This window comes from Myotis yumanensis, unplaced genomic scaffold, assembly GCF_028538775.1.
Source record: "Myotis yumanensis isolate MYYU_CA2020_CCGP unplaced genomic scaffold, mMyoYum1.0.hap1 SCAF_5, whole genome shotgun sequence".
In the NCBI taxonomy this organism is placed as follows: Eukaryota; Metazoa; Chordata; class Mammalia; order Chiroptera; family Vespertilionidae; genus Myotis; species Myotis yumanensis.
This window is the reverse complement of record NW_027223756.1, coordinates 105,720,474-105,736,930: the sequence shown is the minus strand read 5'-3', so window position 1 is coordinate 105,736,930 and position 16,457 is coordinate 105,720,474. Positions and strand designations below refer to the sequence as shown.

The 16,457-nt window shown below is 49.8% G+C and overlaps 1 protein-coding gene across 1 annotated transcript in view; it reads right to left on the bottom strand.

Moving 5' to 3' along the window:
• SYNPO2 (synaptopodin 2) overlaps positions 1 to 9,624 on the bottom strand; it is a 161,427-nt gene extending 151,803 nt beyond the window's left edge. Inside the window, exon 1 of the mRNA XM_070416894.1 lies at positions 9,465 to 9,624. Within this exon, the coding sequence (XP_070272995.1) occupies positions 9,465 to 9,569 (105 nt within the window). The 5' untranslated portion in view covers positions 9,570 to 9,624. The remainder of the gene's footprint in view (positions 1 to 9,464) is intronic.
• Between the last annotated feature and the right edge of the window lie 6,833 nt (positions 9,625 to 16,457).

The window sequence follows — 16,457 nt, the reverse complement described above, 5'->3', positions numbered from 1 at the left end:
TCCATGACCATTGTTTACTCATTAGGGTTGTTTAATGAAGCTCATGCAGGAATTCTCCACTTCCTTTTTTTCAATCATCCCCCGAGGATATGTTTTTATTGATTTTAGAAAGAGAGAAAGGGAGAGGGAGAAAGAGAAAAACATAGATGTGAGAGAGAAGCAGGTATCGGTTGCCTCCCATACACACCCCAACTAGGGATCAAACCCACAACCTGGGCATGTGCCCTGACTGGAAATAGAACCCACCACCTTTTGGTGTATGGGACAATGCCCCAACCATCTGAGCCATACTGGCGAGGGCTTCTCCATTTCCTTTTACAAAACCTCCTGGCACTAGGTTTCATTTGAATCTGTGAGAATAGACACAGCAAACATCTTGGAGTCCATGTATGTTTCAGGTTCATTTACAGGTAAACCAGTTCCCTATCCAGGCATGTCTCCCATTGCTCATAAGCTTGAAGAGGCATTTCCTCAGGCTATTCAAAGGAAATGTGGTTATAAATGTTTTTAGGAGAACCAAGATGATGGCCTAGGTGACCACCGGCACGTGCTGCCTGCCTCCCACAACCACATCAAAATTACAACTAAAATACAAAACAACCATCATTCAGAACTGACTAAAATCTGGCTGAATGGAAGTCCTACAACTAAAGAAGTAAAGAAAAAAATCACACTGAGACTAGAACAGGCTGGTCTGACATCCCAGACCAGGGTTCCAGAGCTGGGAAGAGAAGTCCCCATAACTTAAGGCTGTAAAAGCCAGAGGGGATTGTAGCTGAGTGACACAGAGGCTGCTGGAAACCAAAGTGTTCCTCTTGCACAAACATACTCAGACTCAATCCCTCTGGCTTCAGACTTTGCTAAAATCACTCAAACAAGTAGCAACTGGCCTCAGCATGCCACAAACCTATCAATAAAAAACCCAAGACTCGGCACTAGCACCAGCCTGCCTTGCTTCACAGCTGGGCCTCACCTGGTCACTTCAAGCCCAATATAAGTAGCAGCCATCTGCAGATCTCTCTGTAGCTCCTGATGGGTGGCCCCAGAACCAGTGTACACAGTGGACAGCTTCAGATCATACCAGATTACAATTCTACACATCCACAAGCAATACACACAAGGGGCAGGCTCAGTGAGCACCAAAATTCCACTGAAGCAAGTCCTGCTCCATAGGGGTGTCTGTCTCCTGCACAGCAGCTCTTCCCCTGTAGTCACAGCTGATCCTCACAGCCAATTGGCCTGAAAGCCAATTCCTCCCAGTGACACCAATCAAGGTTCAACTACAACAACACTGTGCACACAGCCCACACAGAGGCACACCTAGAGTGCCCAGCTCAGGTGATGGGGGAGGCTGAGCCACTGGGCCCTACAGGACACCTACTACACAAGGCCACTCTACCAATTCCAGGAGACATACAGCTCTACCTAATACATAGAAACAAACACAGGGAAGCACCCAAAATGTGAAGACAAAGAAACATGTTACAAATGAAAGAAATGGAAGCAAGCAAACAAATGAATACAGACTTCAAAACCATGGTTATCAGGTTACTCACAGATCTTAATGAGAGCTTCAGACTTAGTAAGACTTTCAAGGATCTTAGTGAGAATGTCAAAGACATGAAAAAGGACCAGTCAGAAATTAAGCATACACTAACTCAAATAAAAAATAATTTACAGGAATTCAACAGTAGAGTAGAGGAGTCCAAGAATCAAATCAAGGATTTGGAATATGAGGAAGCAAAAAACACCCAATCAGAAGAACAAAATGAAAAAAGAATCCAAAAATATGAAGATAGTGTAAGGAGCCTCTGGGACAACTTCTAGCATACCAACATTCGCTTTATGGGGGAGCCAGAAGGAGAAGAGAGAGAGCAAGATGGTGAAAACCTATTTGAAGAAATAATGACAGAAAACTTCCCCTACCTGGTGAAATAAATAGACATACATGTCCAGGAAGTGAAGAGAGCCCCAAATAAGAGGAATCCAAAGAGGACCACACGAAGACACATCATAATTAAAATGCCAAGGGCAAAAGACAAAGAGAGAATCTTAAAAGCAGCAAGAAAAAAACAGTTAGTTACCTACAAGGGAGCACCCATATAACTGTCAGTTGGTTTCTCAACAGAAACTTTGCAGGCCAGAAGGGAATGGCAAGAAATATTCAAAGTGATGAATAGCAAGGACCTACAACCAAAATTACTCTACCCAGCAAAGCTATCATTTAGAATTGAAGGTCAGATAAAGAGCTTCACAGACAAGAAAAAGCTAAAGGATTTCATCACCATCAAACCAGTATTATATGAAATGTTGAAGGGTCTTCTTTAAGAAGAGGAAGAAGAGGGAGAAAAGGGAGGAGGAGGAGGAGGAGAAATATGAACTTTAAAATGGCAATAAACACATATCTATCAACAATTGAATCTATAAATCAAAATAAATGAACAAGAAATCTAATGAACAAAATAAACTGATGCATAAAATAGAATCAGAAGCATGGAGACATGAAACAGACTGACGAATCTCAGAGGGAAAGGGGGAAGGGGACAGGAAGAGATTAACCAAAGATCTTCCACGCATATATGCATTATTTATGGACACAGAAAATAGGGTTGGCAAAGGCCTGGGGCAGGTGGAGGAGGACAATGGGGGGAAAGGGAGGGCATTTGTGTTACCCTCAACAATAAAGATTTTAAAAAATAAAAATAAAATAAATGTTTTCAAAGCTTAGATTTGGTGAGGTTCTAGTTCATACAAACTGTAAGGAAGTCCCTGCAGTTTCCAGCATTACTAAGTGACAGCCTGTCTCCTCTCAGGCCTGCCAGATGGAAGGGATCACATGGACTTTGGACAATTATCTTGCATATTATTTTTTTCAGGATCAGTTTTCTTATCTATACACTGAGAGTAATAAAACTTTATCTATGCAACTGGCATCAAATGGGGTAGATACAGGTGAAGTATTTTTAGCTATATATGTAAATTAGCTGATATTCTTGAACACGTAATCACTGACAGAGGGAGGTTAGGTTATTTTGGAAACCAATCTACCTATTTTTAAACTATCACCATGAAAAATATGCAAACGTTATCATTGGGTATAATGTGTACGTCACAATGATATTACATACTGACTTGCAGAATTTGCAATATTGGAATAGCTTCATAAACAACGATCACTTTAGTTTAACGCCCAATCAAAGTTCCGAGTGCTTACATCTAGCTTGAGAGCTCTGGACTCTGACAGTAACGTTCAAGAAAGGACTCTAGACCAGCTAAAGGCTGAAAGCGAGCATCGGCGGGAGCAAAGAGCATCCCAGGCTATCAAAGTGCTGACTCACATGCAGCCACAGGAGAAAGAAGAGAAGGAAGAGTAGCTCACATTCTTATGGAGCCCACAGCCAGATCATAATTCCAAGTACTTTTTCATTCTACCTAGAAACATAGCTTCGATATGATCATTAACAGAAGTCACGTGGGTTGGTAACAAATTTTTTAAAATACATTTTTATTGATTTCAGAGAGGAAGGGAGAGGGAGAGAGAGAGAGAAACATCAAGGATGAGAGAGAATCATTGATCGGCTGCCTCCTGCACGCCCCCTACTGGGGATCGAGCCCGCAGCCCGGGCATGTGCCATGATCGGGGATTGTGACCTCCTGGTTCATAGGTCGACACTCAACCACTGAGGCATGCTGGCCGGGCATAAATTTTCACAGCTAACAAACATCTGGCTGATCATAGGAACCTGTGTGACGTAACTGATTTTTCTGAGAAGTGTCAAACCCATTCAGTTATAAACATGAAGTTGTTTTATTTCTTTCAGTAACTGCTTTCAAGATAAAGCCAAGTTTCTCCTCCTTTTTAAAAAAAAATATTATTTTTATTTGTTTTTATTGATTTCAGAGAGGAAGGGAGAGGGAGAGAGAGATAGAAACATCAAGGATGAGAGAGAATCATTGATCGGCTGCTTTCTGCACATCCCCTACTGGGGATTGAGCCCACAACCCAGGCATGTGCCCTTGGCCAGAATTGAACCTGGGACCCTTCACTCCACAGGCCGACGCCCTATCCACAGAGCCAAACCGGTCAGGGCTCTCCTCCTTTCATCATACGTTGGTTGGATCCCATGCATTTCTGGTGGCTTTTGGTTATTAAAACAGGGGAGTCCAGTCCAGGCTCCAATCTCTGTCTGACTCCAAGCTTTCTTCCTAAGCTCCTGGCCAGGCTCCTGGCTCCTGGGCTTGGCATGGGGAGGGGGTGTGGTCTGTTTCAAAGCACCTCTAGCTCCCAGCCCCCAGGTTGAAGGCGGGCAGGAAGACTGGAGAGGGAGGGGGAGGCAGATGGACTTACTCATAAATCAATGAGCTGACATTTCTCTCCGGTTAACACTGAGGGCCTTCACTGTCCTCTCTGTGGCTGGGGTCCAAATGCTGGGGCACTCGTGGGGTTCCTCCTAGGAGCCCTGGAGGGCATGCATCCCACAGTTCCTTACCCCAACTCCTCTACACCCGCCCCCCCCCCCCAAGCTCCCAGGAGCTCCTGGCGATGAATGCCAGCTTGCTCCTGCCAGTGGCTGGCTGAGAGCTTGGACTGTGGGTGCAGGGCACTGGCATGAGGGCTCAAGCCCCACCACTTTCTGGAACTCTCCTTCATCCAAGGAAAACGCAAGGATCCCTGCTTGACCCAGTGGCCCAGGTGCTATTCATTCTCTGCCTCTGTCTCTCTTTCTCTGCCTCCCCCTTCATCTCCCTCCAATTTGATTCCGCCCCCTCCCCACCCCGCTGTTCACATGGACACCAGGCAGGCCAGCAAGTGCCCTGACCCAGAGGGCATCCCCAGGGCATGAGCTGCCAGGCCCCTCTCCTGCAGCCCCCCAGGCTCTACAGCCATTATTTCTCAGCTTCCCAGCACCCCATATTTCTCCCCCCCACCACCACGGGCCCCCCATCTTGGCTGCAGAAAGGGAAAGCCCTCCCACCATCATTATGGCCTGCTCCCATGCCACGGACTGGAGGGCTCTCCCCTCTATCCCCTTACTGCCCTGGGGGAGGAGCAGGGGAACGTGCCTCCATCAGAACGCCTGGCCTCCGCCCTCTACAGCAGAGGTGCCGACCTTGACCAGGTGTCAGTGACCTTCCGACGCCGGGGCTCCCCTGCCTGGCTAAGTCAGCGCTGGGTGACGACCAGGGTGTCATCTGCAAACTCCCTTTGCGGACCCGCTCTGCCTGCCTTCGCCTCTGGGCACCGCTTCTCCCCGCGCAGGGGAGGTCAGCTCAGCCATGAAACCGCCACCTGGATCACCTGTGGCCGGTGACAGCATTTCCTGGGCTCGATTCCCTCGTCTCTAAAGTGGGGGTGTTTTTCCTAAGCCTTCCTAGGTTTGAGGGATCATTTGAGGAGACAGCACCTGCAAAGAACTTGGAACAGGCCCTGGCACGGGACAAGGGCCTGACCGAGGAAGTGACAGGTGTGCCGTGTCCAGGTGATGGCCAAGTTCAGGTCATCATTGTTATACCCCATTGTCTCTCTGCAGTGATTGAAGACATGCTACCCCTAAACAAAGCTTTACATAAAGTCCGCTTAATAGATGTAGCTCGTGTGCACTGGCTCCGGTGGCCATTCCTGTTTTTAGGCGTTTTAGAAGGTGAATACCCAAAAATCAATAAAACATTGAGTGACCTGTCACATTTTCCAATAAAGATGTCACTGCCTTCTATATGTAGTAAGAAGCATCTATCCTCAAATGTACACATTCAAGCACATTAAAAGCTTTCTCTCCCCTTTAGAACATGTTTCTGGAATTATTTCATTTGAAACATTTTCGAAACCTCGCTGATGGCACTAAGGGATGGGAATGACGTTACTTTAAAGTGCTTTGCCTATTAAACAACACAATTTCATTCAAAGCTGTAAAGAGCGATTACGCAGCAACAGATAAGAACCATTAAATCCACGTCTGCCTCATACTATGCGGACTGTCATTGTCATTTCCATGTTAAGAAACAGTTATTTGAAACTTTGAATTAAAAAACAATAGAAGAATAAGCGCCACCGTGATCTACACCTTTGGCTTCAAGCTTCTATTTCTGAATGTTGGAACACGTGGAGGATAAACCATCTAAACATTTCTCTAGACATTATTTTCAAAACACAAGTTACTTCTGAGCAGTCCAGAAGATTTGTTTGTAAAACAGAAATCTCTCTCCCCACGTCCTTATGTAAATGCATTTGCCAAGAGTGTGTCCAGGAACATGGCCATGTAAGTACATGTTTGCAGAAGGGAGTTTGTGAAGTAGAAACGCTGGCGTGCTTTCCACCAGGACATCTCCAGGCACACAGGGGGGCTTCCCGGGGTAATCGTGTCCGCACGCATCTGTTTCTGCAGACGCGCTCCTGCAGGTCCCCTCTGCAGAGAATACCTGCTTCCCATCACATGCATTCAGAACGCAGATTAAGAGATATACGAACATTTAAAAAAAAACAAAACAGGGTGATATTACTGATTAGTTGGGCCTTTTAAAAATTCAATTCATTCTTGGAAACAAAGCAGAAATGTGTGGCCTTGTGCGTCCATGTCAGTGAAAAGTTATGATTATCCAGGTTTCTGTTCGTGCTCTTGGACGCTGGGGGCTGCTACGGGTCAGCCAGCCCAACTGAACACGCTCGAACCTCGCTCAGCAGTAACCAGGCACGTCACCAGGAGATAGTTATCGGGCATGACAAAGCTAGTTAGGCTTCCCTTCCATACAGAATTATGGGAACTTAAACACCGGCTCTGTTACCAGCCGAAGCTGGTTGTTATCTACAGAACTGCTTGGTGGCATTCCCACTTTAAGGGGCGTGGCTCAAGCACTGCCTGATGTTTTCTTTTCCTTGGAAATAGATATTTTCTTCAGTTCCCCAACTAACCGTTTGCACGTCCTTCAACACGAGGAGTGCTGTGTTCTCCAGCAGCCATCCCTACCCAGCCTTCTTGTCTCTGTCCTCTGCGGGGAGGTAACTGGGCCCTAATAAGTCCTAGGAAGAGGAGGAAGCCTGCGACCACACAACCTTCATTTCACCTTGAACTCCGTGCGAAGCCTTTAATGGAAGCAAGCTAACTCGATGTGTTAAGAAAAACAGTGATCCAGTGAGGCCCTGGCCCTGATCACGCAGAAAGTCACAGGCTCTTTGCTCCAAGGGTTTTCTACAACAAGTAATGCTGGTGTAAGACATCAAAGATAGGCCCTGGCCAGTGCTGCTCAGTGGTGAGCGTGTCGGCCCGAAGACCTAAGGGTCTCCAGTTCGATTCCCTACCAAGGGCACATGCCTGGGTTGTATGTGGGAGGCAACCAATCAATGGATCTCTCTCACATCGATGTTTCTCTCTCTCTCTTCCTCCCCCCTCCCTTCCACTCTTTCTAAAACTCAATGGAAAAAATATCCTTCAGTGAGGATTAACTAAAAAAATAAAATAAAATGCAGTAAGTTTGAATTAAGGAAAAAATAGACAATATAGATTTTTATAAAGTGGGCACTGCCATAGTAATTTAGAAGTTATATCTTCTTTAGAAGGTTCTCCGGTCACTTTTTACATCTGCCAAAAACTAGGCTGCAGTCTCTCTCTCTCTCTTTCTCTCACACACACACACACACACACACACGAATTAAGGCAAACTTCCAGGCGTTTTAACAATGACCTTTTTTTAAAACCACAGATACACCATCTGAGAATTAGAAAGACGACTGGGGGAGAGCAGGACTGCACTGTTCGATGCTCACGCAGCGTAATAGCCTCTCTGGGTCCCGCCAGCAGCAGAGAGAGGCCCGCAGAGCGCCCTTCATTCGCCATTTGCTTCAGTTCTTCAGAAACCACACACAGAGCTTCCCCTTTGAAGCAAGCACACCGAGAACTCAGGAGAAACCCACTCTCTTCTTCAGGGTGACAGCCTCAAGCCACCTCGGCCCCCACATTTGAACTGGCAGGCAGACTGGAACACTCGGGCCCCACAGACCCTCACCACGGTGCCGCCCAATTTCCTCCTTCTCTCTCCTTTCCCACCCACTGAAAACGCCTGCTCTTTCCCCCGCACACCCACACACATGTGCATACACATGCATGCACACATACACGCACACACACATGAGTCAGGAAGGGTGAGAGGTTTGTCTCAGGCCCGGCTGCACGTTAGCTCAGAGCTGGAATTAGTCCCCAAATCTCAGTCGTGGGAGCCAGCCAACTGCTATTCTAGACCCAGAACGAACCCAGGCTCCTGAGTGCCACAGTCACTGAGCAGGGCATTGTTCTGTTGAATGCCGGGCCACTGCCGCCCAGAGAAACACAAGGAAACCACCTCTGTGCCTGGACTTTCCCTGCCCGTCCAGTCCAGCCGAGACCTGCTGGCGTGAGGGCTGAACCCACGATCCCGAGAGAGGATCCAGTTCTAAAACCTGCTCTGCATCTGCTCAGTGTCGCTAGGGGGCAGGGTTCCCCCGCAGCACCGTGAAGGGATTTTCTGATGGGAGCCCAGGAGCAGAACATTTCAAAGAAACTTCCTTCTCTCCTCGCCCCCTCCCCCAAGTGAATCTTTTTAAAACATAAAAGTCAAAGAGGGAGAATAGCTGCGAAGGCCAGTGGCCCATGCACTTCACCATGGCCTGGATCCATTTGAACACAGGCATAAAGCAGGAAGCGAACCCACATGTTCTCACACACACAACGCCGAAGGTTAGTGCTGAGCTCAGATAAAAGTCTGCTTCTTGTCCTGCACCTTCAGATTCACTGCAGCTGCATCCCAGCTGCATACGAAGCAGGACCCTCACGCAAACCGGGGGGGATTAGCAGAGAAACCAGAAACCCCGTGGCCACAAAACATCTAACCCGTTTCGGCCCATTCGTAGGTGTGTTTCAGTTACCGTTACATCTTGAGCCTTTGAATTCCTTCCTTAAGCAGATGAATACGCACGGATGGGACAGAGGCCTTGGGTTTTTGCATTTATCTGTCAAATCCTTAAAGGAATATTCTTTCACCCAGATCTCGGGACATCATCGTACTTTTAAAATGGTCGCTCAGACCTGGCCTTTCCCTGAATGTCCTCTCCAACACTTTCTGAGGCCAGGAACTAGCGGGGCCAGTGGCTACGCTGAGCTGAGGGCTTCTCCTCCCGGGGGCCAAGGACACCGATGGAAGCAATAACGCCACTGGATTTCTCCTATTGCCTCCCGGTGCCTGGCCCGACGTCCCAGAAGCTGGTTAACTGGGCTTTTCTCCGTCTGATAAATATGACACATCCCCCCCCCCCCCCCGCCCCCATCAGATACTGGCTAAGTTACTCTGTGTTTTTCTCCCAAGCTTCCTTGAAACAAACAAACCCTAAAAACTCAAGGACAGCACCAAAATCATAGACTTCCGAGCCAGAACTCCGCCAACAGGTTGCTTTCGCGCCTCCCTCCCGCGCGGCGCGCAGACCGGTTCAGACACCCTACCTTGGCCACTTGCAGGGGCTGCTGCTGCTCCTTCCCCCCCTGCAGCCGGAACCCCCAGGGCGCCCCTCCGGTCATGGAGATGCAGATGAAGTCCCCGGTGCCCATGGTCCCGGGTCAGCTGGACAGCAGGCGGGGCGGGGAGAGGCGAGGCCGCGCGGGCGGGCGGGCGGGATGCGCTCCGGGCTCCGCAGGCGGAGGCAGCACCGGGCAGCACCAGGCAGGGCGCGGAGCTGCGCAGCGGCCGCGGCGCTAATGGGCCGGGGGTGGCACCGAGGCGCCCGGCCCCCTCTTGCGTCACGCGCCCGCCCTCGCTCAGCTCAGCCCACCGTCGGGGAGGGGAGGGAGGCCGGCCCGGGGACAGGCCCCATTTGGGACAAGATGAGGCGGGAGCAAAAGTTCTCTAGCGCAGAAGGATGACAGCCCCCCGCGCTGAAAAGAAGCGCCGATGGCACTGTTTTCGTTGAATAATTCTATAAATAGCAGAGGACGCCTGGAGGTTGTGGCCTGCAGGCCGGGACCTGGGGGAACCCTTTTATTCTCTCCAGTAGGTGGTCTGAGAACCACCACACGGACGACCTACAAAGGGAGCGCAAGGGGTTTAATTGCTATTTTTCTAAGCTTTCCTGTCTGCAGCCTGTGCGACTGATCCCCTAAAAAAAAGGGAATAAAGGAACGAAGAACCGTTTTTTTAAATATATTTTTTCATTGATTTTTTTCAGAGAGGGAGGGAGAGGTATTGAGAGTTAGAAACATCGATGAGAGAGAAACATCGATCAGCTGCCTCCTGCACACCTCCTACTGGGGATGCGCCCACAACCAAGGTACATGCCCTTGACCGGAATCGAACCCGGGACCCTTCAGTCCTCAGACCGACGCTCTATCCACTGAGCCAAACCAGTTAGGGCCACAGAACCGTTTTTAAAGTCTTTTCTGAAAAGTGGCCCCTGAGCTCCATCGTCTCCCCACCACACACCCCTGAGGCCGGGGGAGAGGGACCCTCCTAACCACCTTCTTACAGGGACGCCTGTCGCGGGCTGTGGAGTGTTTCAGCTTCATAAGTGTTTCCTCTCCCTCCTTCCCCGCAGGAGGGCCGCTCCCGGGCCTGAAGGGCACAGTCAGCCCGTCCCACAACGTCACCTGCGGTCGCTTCCCTCTGCAACCCCTCATCTCGGGTCCTGAGCCTGGGTGACCCAACGCATGTGTTGATTTCATATGTGGTCCAAGATATGTTAGTGCTTTAAATCTACCAAGGTTATTCAAACGGAGCATTTTTATTTTCCCATCGTGCTTTTACTTTCCGTCACATTCGTCCACGCGAAGACACGCTCAGGTACGGAGCCTGGAAATCAGGGTGTGTCCGTGTGGCAGCCGCCGCAACGCCGTGGACACTGCTGTGTCCCCACTGAGAAGCGGTTCACAGTGAGCAGTGTACAGCCCGCTCCCAAGCCGGCCCCGCCCCCTGGTCGAACTTCGAGGGGACAATTTGCATATTAGCCTTTTATTATATAGGATAGAATAAAATGGTGGGTAGATTCCCCAGAATAAAGGTATAGAAAAGAGAGCGAAAGAGTTGCAATTTCTTGTCTTTTTCTCCGCTTCATTTGGCCTGGGAGAACCTGAACATGTAGAGCAAAATTCCTGATTATACCGCTGCCTCCCTAGCAGCTGCCCCGCCCCCAGTGGGTAGCAGCCAGTGCGTTGGGCAGCCAGCATGATGCCCTGGTTACCTACGCCAATCAGTCATCTTTTCTCCTTAACACAGGCAGCTCAGGAATGGGCAGACCTGGTCCTAAGCAAGGACATTTGCTGGCCCCTGGGTTAATCACATACAGTCCGACCACAGGGAGGCTCGGGACTTTTCCAGAGAGCTGTCAAGAGCAACACCGCCCCAGGGGCATCACAGCAGCCAATGGGACAGCCAGTATGAGGAGGAAGCCACCAGGGGCTGTTGGGAGACAGCCCTCCATGGGCCACCAGGGCTCCTCTCTGTCTTCCTGGGTGCCTCAGGATTCACAGGGCTGCCCTGGCCGGTTTGGCTCAGTGGATAGAGCGTCGGCCTACAGACCGAAGGGACTGGGGTTCGATTCCGGTCAAGGGCACATACTGGTTGCTGGCTCCTCCCCAGCCTGGGCCCTAGTCAGGGCGCATGCAGGGAGCAACCAATCCATGGGTTTCTCTCACATCAATGTTTCTGTCTTTCCCTCTTTCACTCTCTCTAAAAACCAATAGTGCCTTAGCTGGTTTGGCTCAGTGGATAGAGCGTCAGCCTGTGGACTGAAGAGTCCCAGGTTCGATTCCAGCCAAGAGCACATGCCTGTGTTGTGGGATTGATCCCCAGTAGGGGGCATGCAGGAGGCAGCCAATCAATGATTCTCTCTCATCATTGATGTGTCTATCTCTCACTCTCCCTTCCTCTCTGAGATTATATATATATATATATATATATATATATATGATAAAAAAAAATCAATGGAAAACTATCCTTGGGTGAGGATTAAAAAAAGAGAGAGAGAAGAATTCACTGCGCTAATGCTTCCTGCCCTGAGTCATGTCTAAGGTTATGTTGAACAAGCAATCCTGAGGGACGTAGTTATATCTCCATCAGGAAAATGACCAAGTTGCTAGTTGATTGTTAGGAAAAAACAAATAAACAAACAAACAAACCAAAAACCCCACAAAACAAAAGCAGTGGATTCACGAAGCTTAGTGTTCCCTAACGGATGGTTGCCAGCGGGGAGGCGGTTGGGGGCTGGTGAGAACAGTCATGGGGATGTAGAGAACAGCCCCGAGAATGTAGTCAGGAACACGGTGATAGCTGTATGGTGCCAGGTGGGTACTAGAAATATTGGGGGATCACACTGTAAAGTGCATGATTGTCTAATCAATTGGATGTATACCTGAAACTCAGACAAAATAATATTGAATGTAATCTGTAATTTTAAAAAAAATTTTAAAAAATTAAAAATTAAAAATTAAAAAAAAAATAAAGTCAGCAGGCACTTTAAAACACTAGCTACAGGCCCGGGTTGCAAGAGGCAGCCGATCCATGATTCTCTCTCGTCTTTGATGTTTCTGTCTCTCTCTCCCTCCCGCTTCCTCTCTGAAATCAGTAAAAAATATATATTAAAAGAAAATACAGGGGGTTTTTTTGTTTTGTTTTTGTTTTTTTAAAAATATATTTTATTGATTTTTTACAGAGAGGAAGGGAGAGGGATAGAGAGAAACGTCGATGAGAGAGAAACATCAATTCAGCTGCCTCCTGCACACTCCCTATTGGGGATGTGCCCACAGCGAAGGTATATGCCCTTGACCAGAATCAAACCTGGGACCCTTCAGTCCACAGGCAGATGCTTTATCCACTGAGCCAACCAGTTAGGATGTCAAATACAGTTTTTGACATCCAGTTTTCCTAAGACTGGAGGGCATTTTTCCTGTAATGCCACTGAATGAAATGACAATATTATTGTTCATGTCTACCCACTATCTCATTTTGCTACTTTAATGTTTACTAATATATATCGCATGTTTTGCATTTTAGATAGTACTGGATTATCTAAGTGTTTTAATCATAAATGAATGTTGTTTCTTATCAAATGCTTTTTCTGCATCCTATATAATAAAGAGGTAATATGCAAATTGACTGTCATGCCCTCACAAGATGATTACCTACGACCAGGCCAGCAGGGGGGTTAGTGAGGGACGACCAAACGACTGAACAAGCAGGCTGCGTAGGGCAACCAGGCCAGCAGGGGCATTAGTGAGGGGCGACCAGGCCAGCAAGGGGGGCAGTTGGGGGTGACCAGGCTGGCAGAGGGATGCAGTTGGGGGCAACCAGGCTGGCAGGGAGGGTAGTCGGGGGCTATTAGGCTGGCAGTGGGGGCAGTGAGAGGTGACTAGGCCAGTGGGGGGGGGGGGCAGTTAGAAGCAACCAGGCAGGCGGGGGGGGGGGGGGCGCAGTTAGGGGCTACCAGGAAGGCAGGCAGGTGAGTGATTAGGAGCCAGTGGTCCAGGATTGTGAGAGGAATGTTCGACTGCCGGTTTAGGCCCCATCCTGGGATCGGGCCTAAACCGGCAGTCAAACATCTCCCAAAGGGTCCTGGATTGGAGAGGGTGCAGGCTGGGCTGAGGGGACCCGCACCCCCCAACCCCCCCGGCACGAATTTCATGCACCGGGCCTTTAGTCTATTGATAAGATCATGTTTTTCATCCTGTTCATCAATGGGGTGTATTGCATTGATTTATTAGTGTATATTGAACCCTCAGTACTGGGTTATCTGAAATTTAAGAAAGAACAATGATAATTTTTAAGGAAAACTGTAAGGTAACATCAATAAATTATTAAACATGAGGTTTACGTGATAGCTTCTATCTTTTGAAGCAAATAAAACCATTTCCCCCTATGGGTTACAAGTATTATTTGGAATTGTCACTAAACTATGCCCTCCACAGTCAGTGTTAAAAACTGGAGCTTTGAAACATTATATTTTGTTACTAGAGACCTGTTGCACGAAAAGATTCATGCAATAGGCCTTCCCTTCCACTGGCTGTTGGCACCGGCTTTCCTCCAGCACCCGGGACCCAGGCCTTCGCTCTGGCCAGAACCGCCTTCAGCACCTTCGCTGCTCCGGCCTGAGCCACCATCTTTGTTGGCGGTTAATTTGCATATCTCGTTGATTAGCCCATGGGAGGCATAGCGAAGGTACGGTCAATTACCCTGTTTGTCTATTATTAGATTAGATTATTGTTTTATTTCCCCTGCAAGCAGTGACTGACAACAATAAGACGTGAGATTACTTGGATGGGAAGAAATGAATATCCCAGAAAGAGACCGATCTTTCTAAAACTTGCTCTCAGCCTCTGGAGGAATGACTGGCAGGTAACAGAACCGTAAGTGTTAAAACATACAGGTAGGGATCCTCAACACGATGGATGAGCATCAGTGACTCACGTTAACACGATGCACCTCGGGCGACTGGGGAACCAGGAACTCGTCCTCTGCTGACCCACGGGGCCTGATGCCACTCAGGTGTTCGCGTGGCTCCCTGAAAGCAGGTGTGCCACGCCTTCTGAGCAGAGGGTGCTGGGCATCCCAGTGAGAAGGGGGCATGGGAAAGAAGACCCCGCCCTCCAGACAGTGTTCCCCTGCTCAGCAAGCACCCCCGCTCGCTTTGAGGCTGAGGTGGTCTGGGGAGAAATGACCTCTGTGGCTATAGCGACTTGAGGTTCACGGTGGAGGCCTCAGAGCTGAGATGCTGCCTTGCGGACCTCACAGCACAGGCGTGCGGTCCTTAGCCAGGGCTGCATAGCCAAGGGCCACCCACTGGTGACCGCAGGAACGGAAATTCATTTTCTCGTAAGTCTGGAAGCCAGAAGTCTAGATCAAGGTGGCCTGGCCAGTGTGGGTCAGTGGTTGAGCGTCGACCTATGAACCAGGAGGTCATGGTTCGGTTCCTGGTAAGGGCACATGCTTGGGGTGCACGTTCAATGCCCAGGTTGCAAGCTCGATCCCCAGTTCCTCGCTGAAATCCATAAAAATATATCCTATATAATAAAAGCCCAGCGACCAAATGGCAGAACGACCAGTCAACCAGTTAACTATGATGTGCACTGACCACCAGGGGGCAGACACTCAACGCAGGAGCTGCCCTTTGGGGGTCAGTGCACTCCCACAGTGGGAGCAGCCTCTCAGAGGGCGGGCCCACAGCTGCTCAGCTGACCAGAATGAGTGGCAGTCCCACAGCAGGCCCATCCCCCAGGCCACGCCCCCCACCAGTGCACGAATTCCATGCACCAGGCCTCTAGAATTAAAATAAGAAAAGATGTCCTGCCTCCTTGCCTTGTAGAGGCCCATCTCCCCAGCGTCTGCGCTCGGCACCTGCTTATCCTCCTCTTGGAAGAATGCCTCACCTGAGCGTGACTACCTTGAAAGCCCCTCTATCCAAAGACAGGTGCCCCCGGAGATGCTTGGGTGTAGGCCTTGAACATAAGAACTCAGGGGGGGGGACACAACTCAGCCCCTAACAGGGAGGCAGAGCTTACAGACCCCCAACTGCCCCTGGTTTCCCCCCTTAGGTGGGTGTGTCAGGTGATGTCTGAGACCCTGGCGCCCTGTCCGTTCTTTAGGCCCTCCCCGCCACGCCCCCCATTCCTGTCCCGAGAAAGTAGTCAGATCTTTGCAGGTTCCCCAACTCAGGCTTCAGCTGAGCAGGAAGGGAAGGGGGGCGCATTCCCGGTTCTGTGAGGCCAGCGCCCCATGAAGGGGCTGCCAGGTGTGCCCGAGGGGAGGGAAGCAGGGAGGCGTGTGATGCTTGGCGAGGAGGGTCTGGCATCTGCGGGTCCCTCAGGTAGCGAGAACCCCCCGAGCCACCGGCAGGAGCAGTGCGAGGCTTCGGAGGGAAGAGGCCATGGGGTCCTCAGAAGGCAGCTGGGCCCCAAGAGCAAAGCGCCCAGCCTGGCTCGACACTCTCAGCCACATGCGTGTCCCGGACAGTTTGGTGACAGACCAACAGCGGCCCCGCCCTCGTGCCCCCCCACCCCCACCCCAGAGCTGAGACTGGCCCTCCCACCAGCCCAGGAAGAGGGGAGACCGGGCTGGCAGTAAATGGATTAAAATGATAACACAATATTCCTGAGCTGATTAAAAATAAAATTATGCACGTTTGCGTGTATAATTCATGCATTCATTCGGAAGGCATTTGAATGATGAGTGCTCGGTGTTTGTCTAGGCCTGGGTGGGGCAGCTATGAGCATCCCAGCCCAATTCCCCGCTCTCCTGGGGCTCACCTTTCGCTGGAGAAGCCAGACAATACACAAGTAAACGAAAGAGCTTCCAAGAGACATGGGGGCGGCAGGGAGAGACGGGAGGGACGCCCAGGGGACGGGACCAGCCTCCCTGAGCTGAGACGTGATCTGAAAAGCAGGAGGTGTGGGAGGAAAGGCAACGATAAGCTTCGTAGACGCAAAGCCATGAGGTCTAGTGTGGTAAGTCCGTGC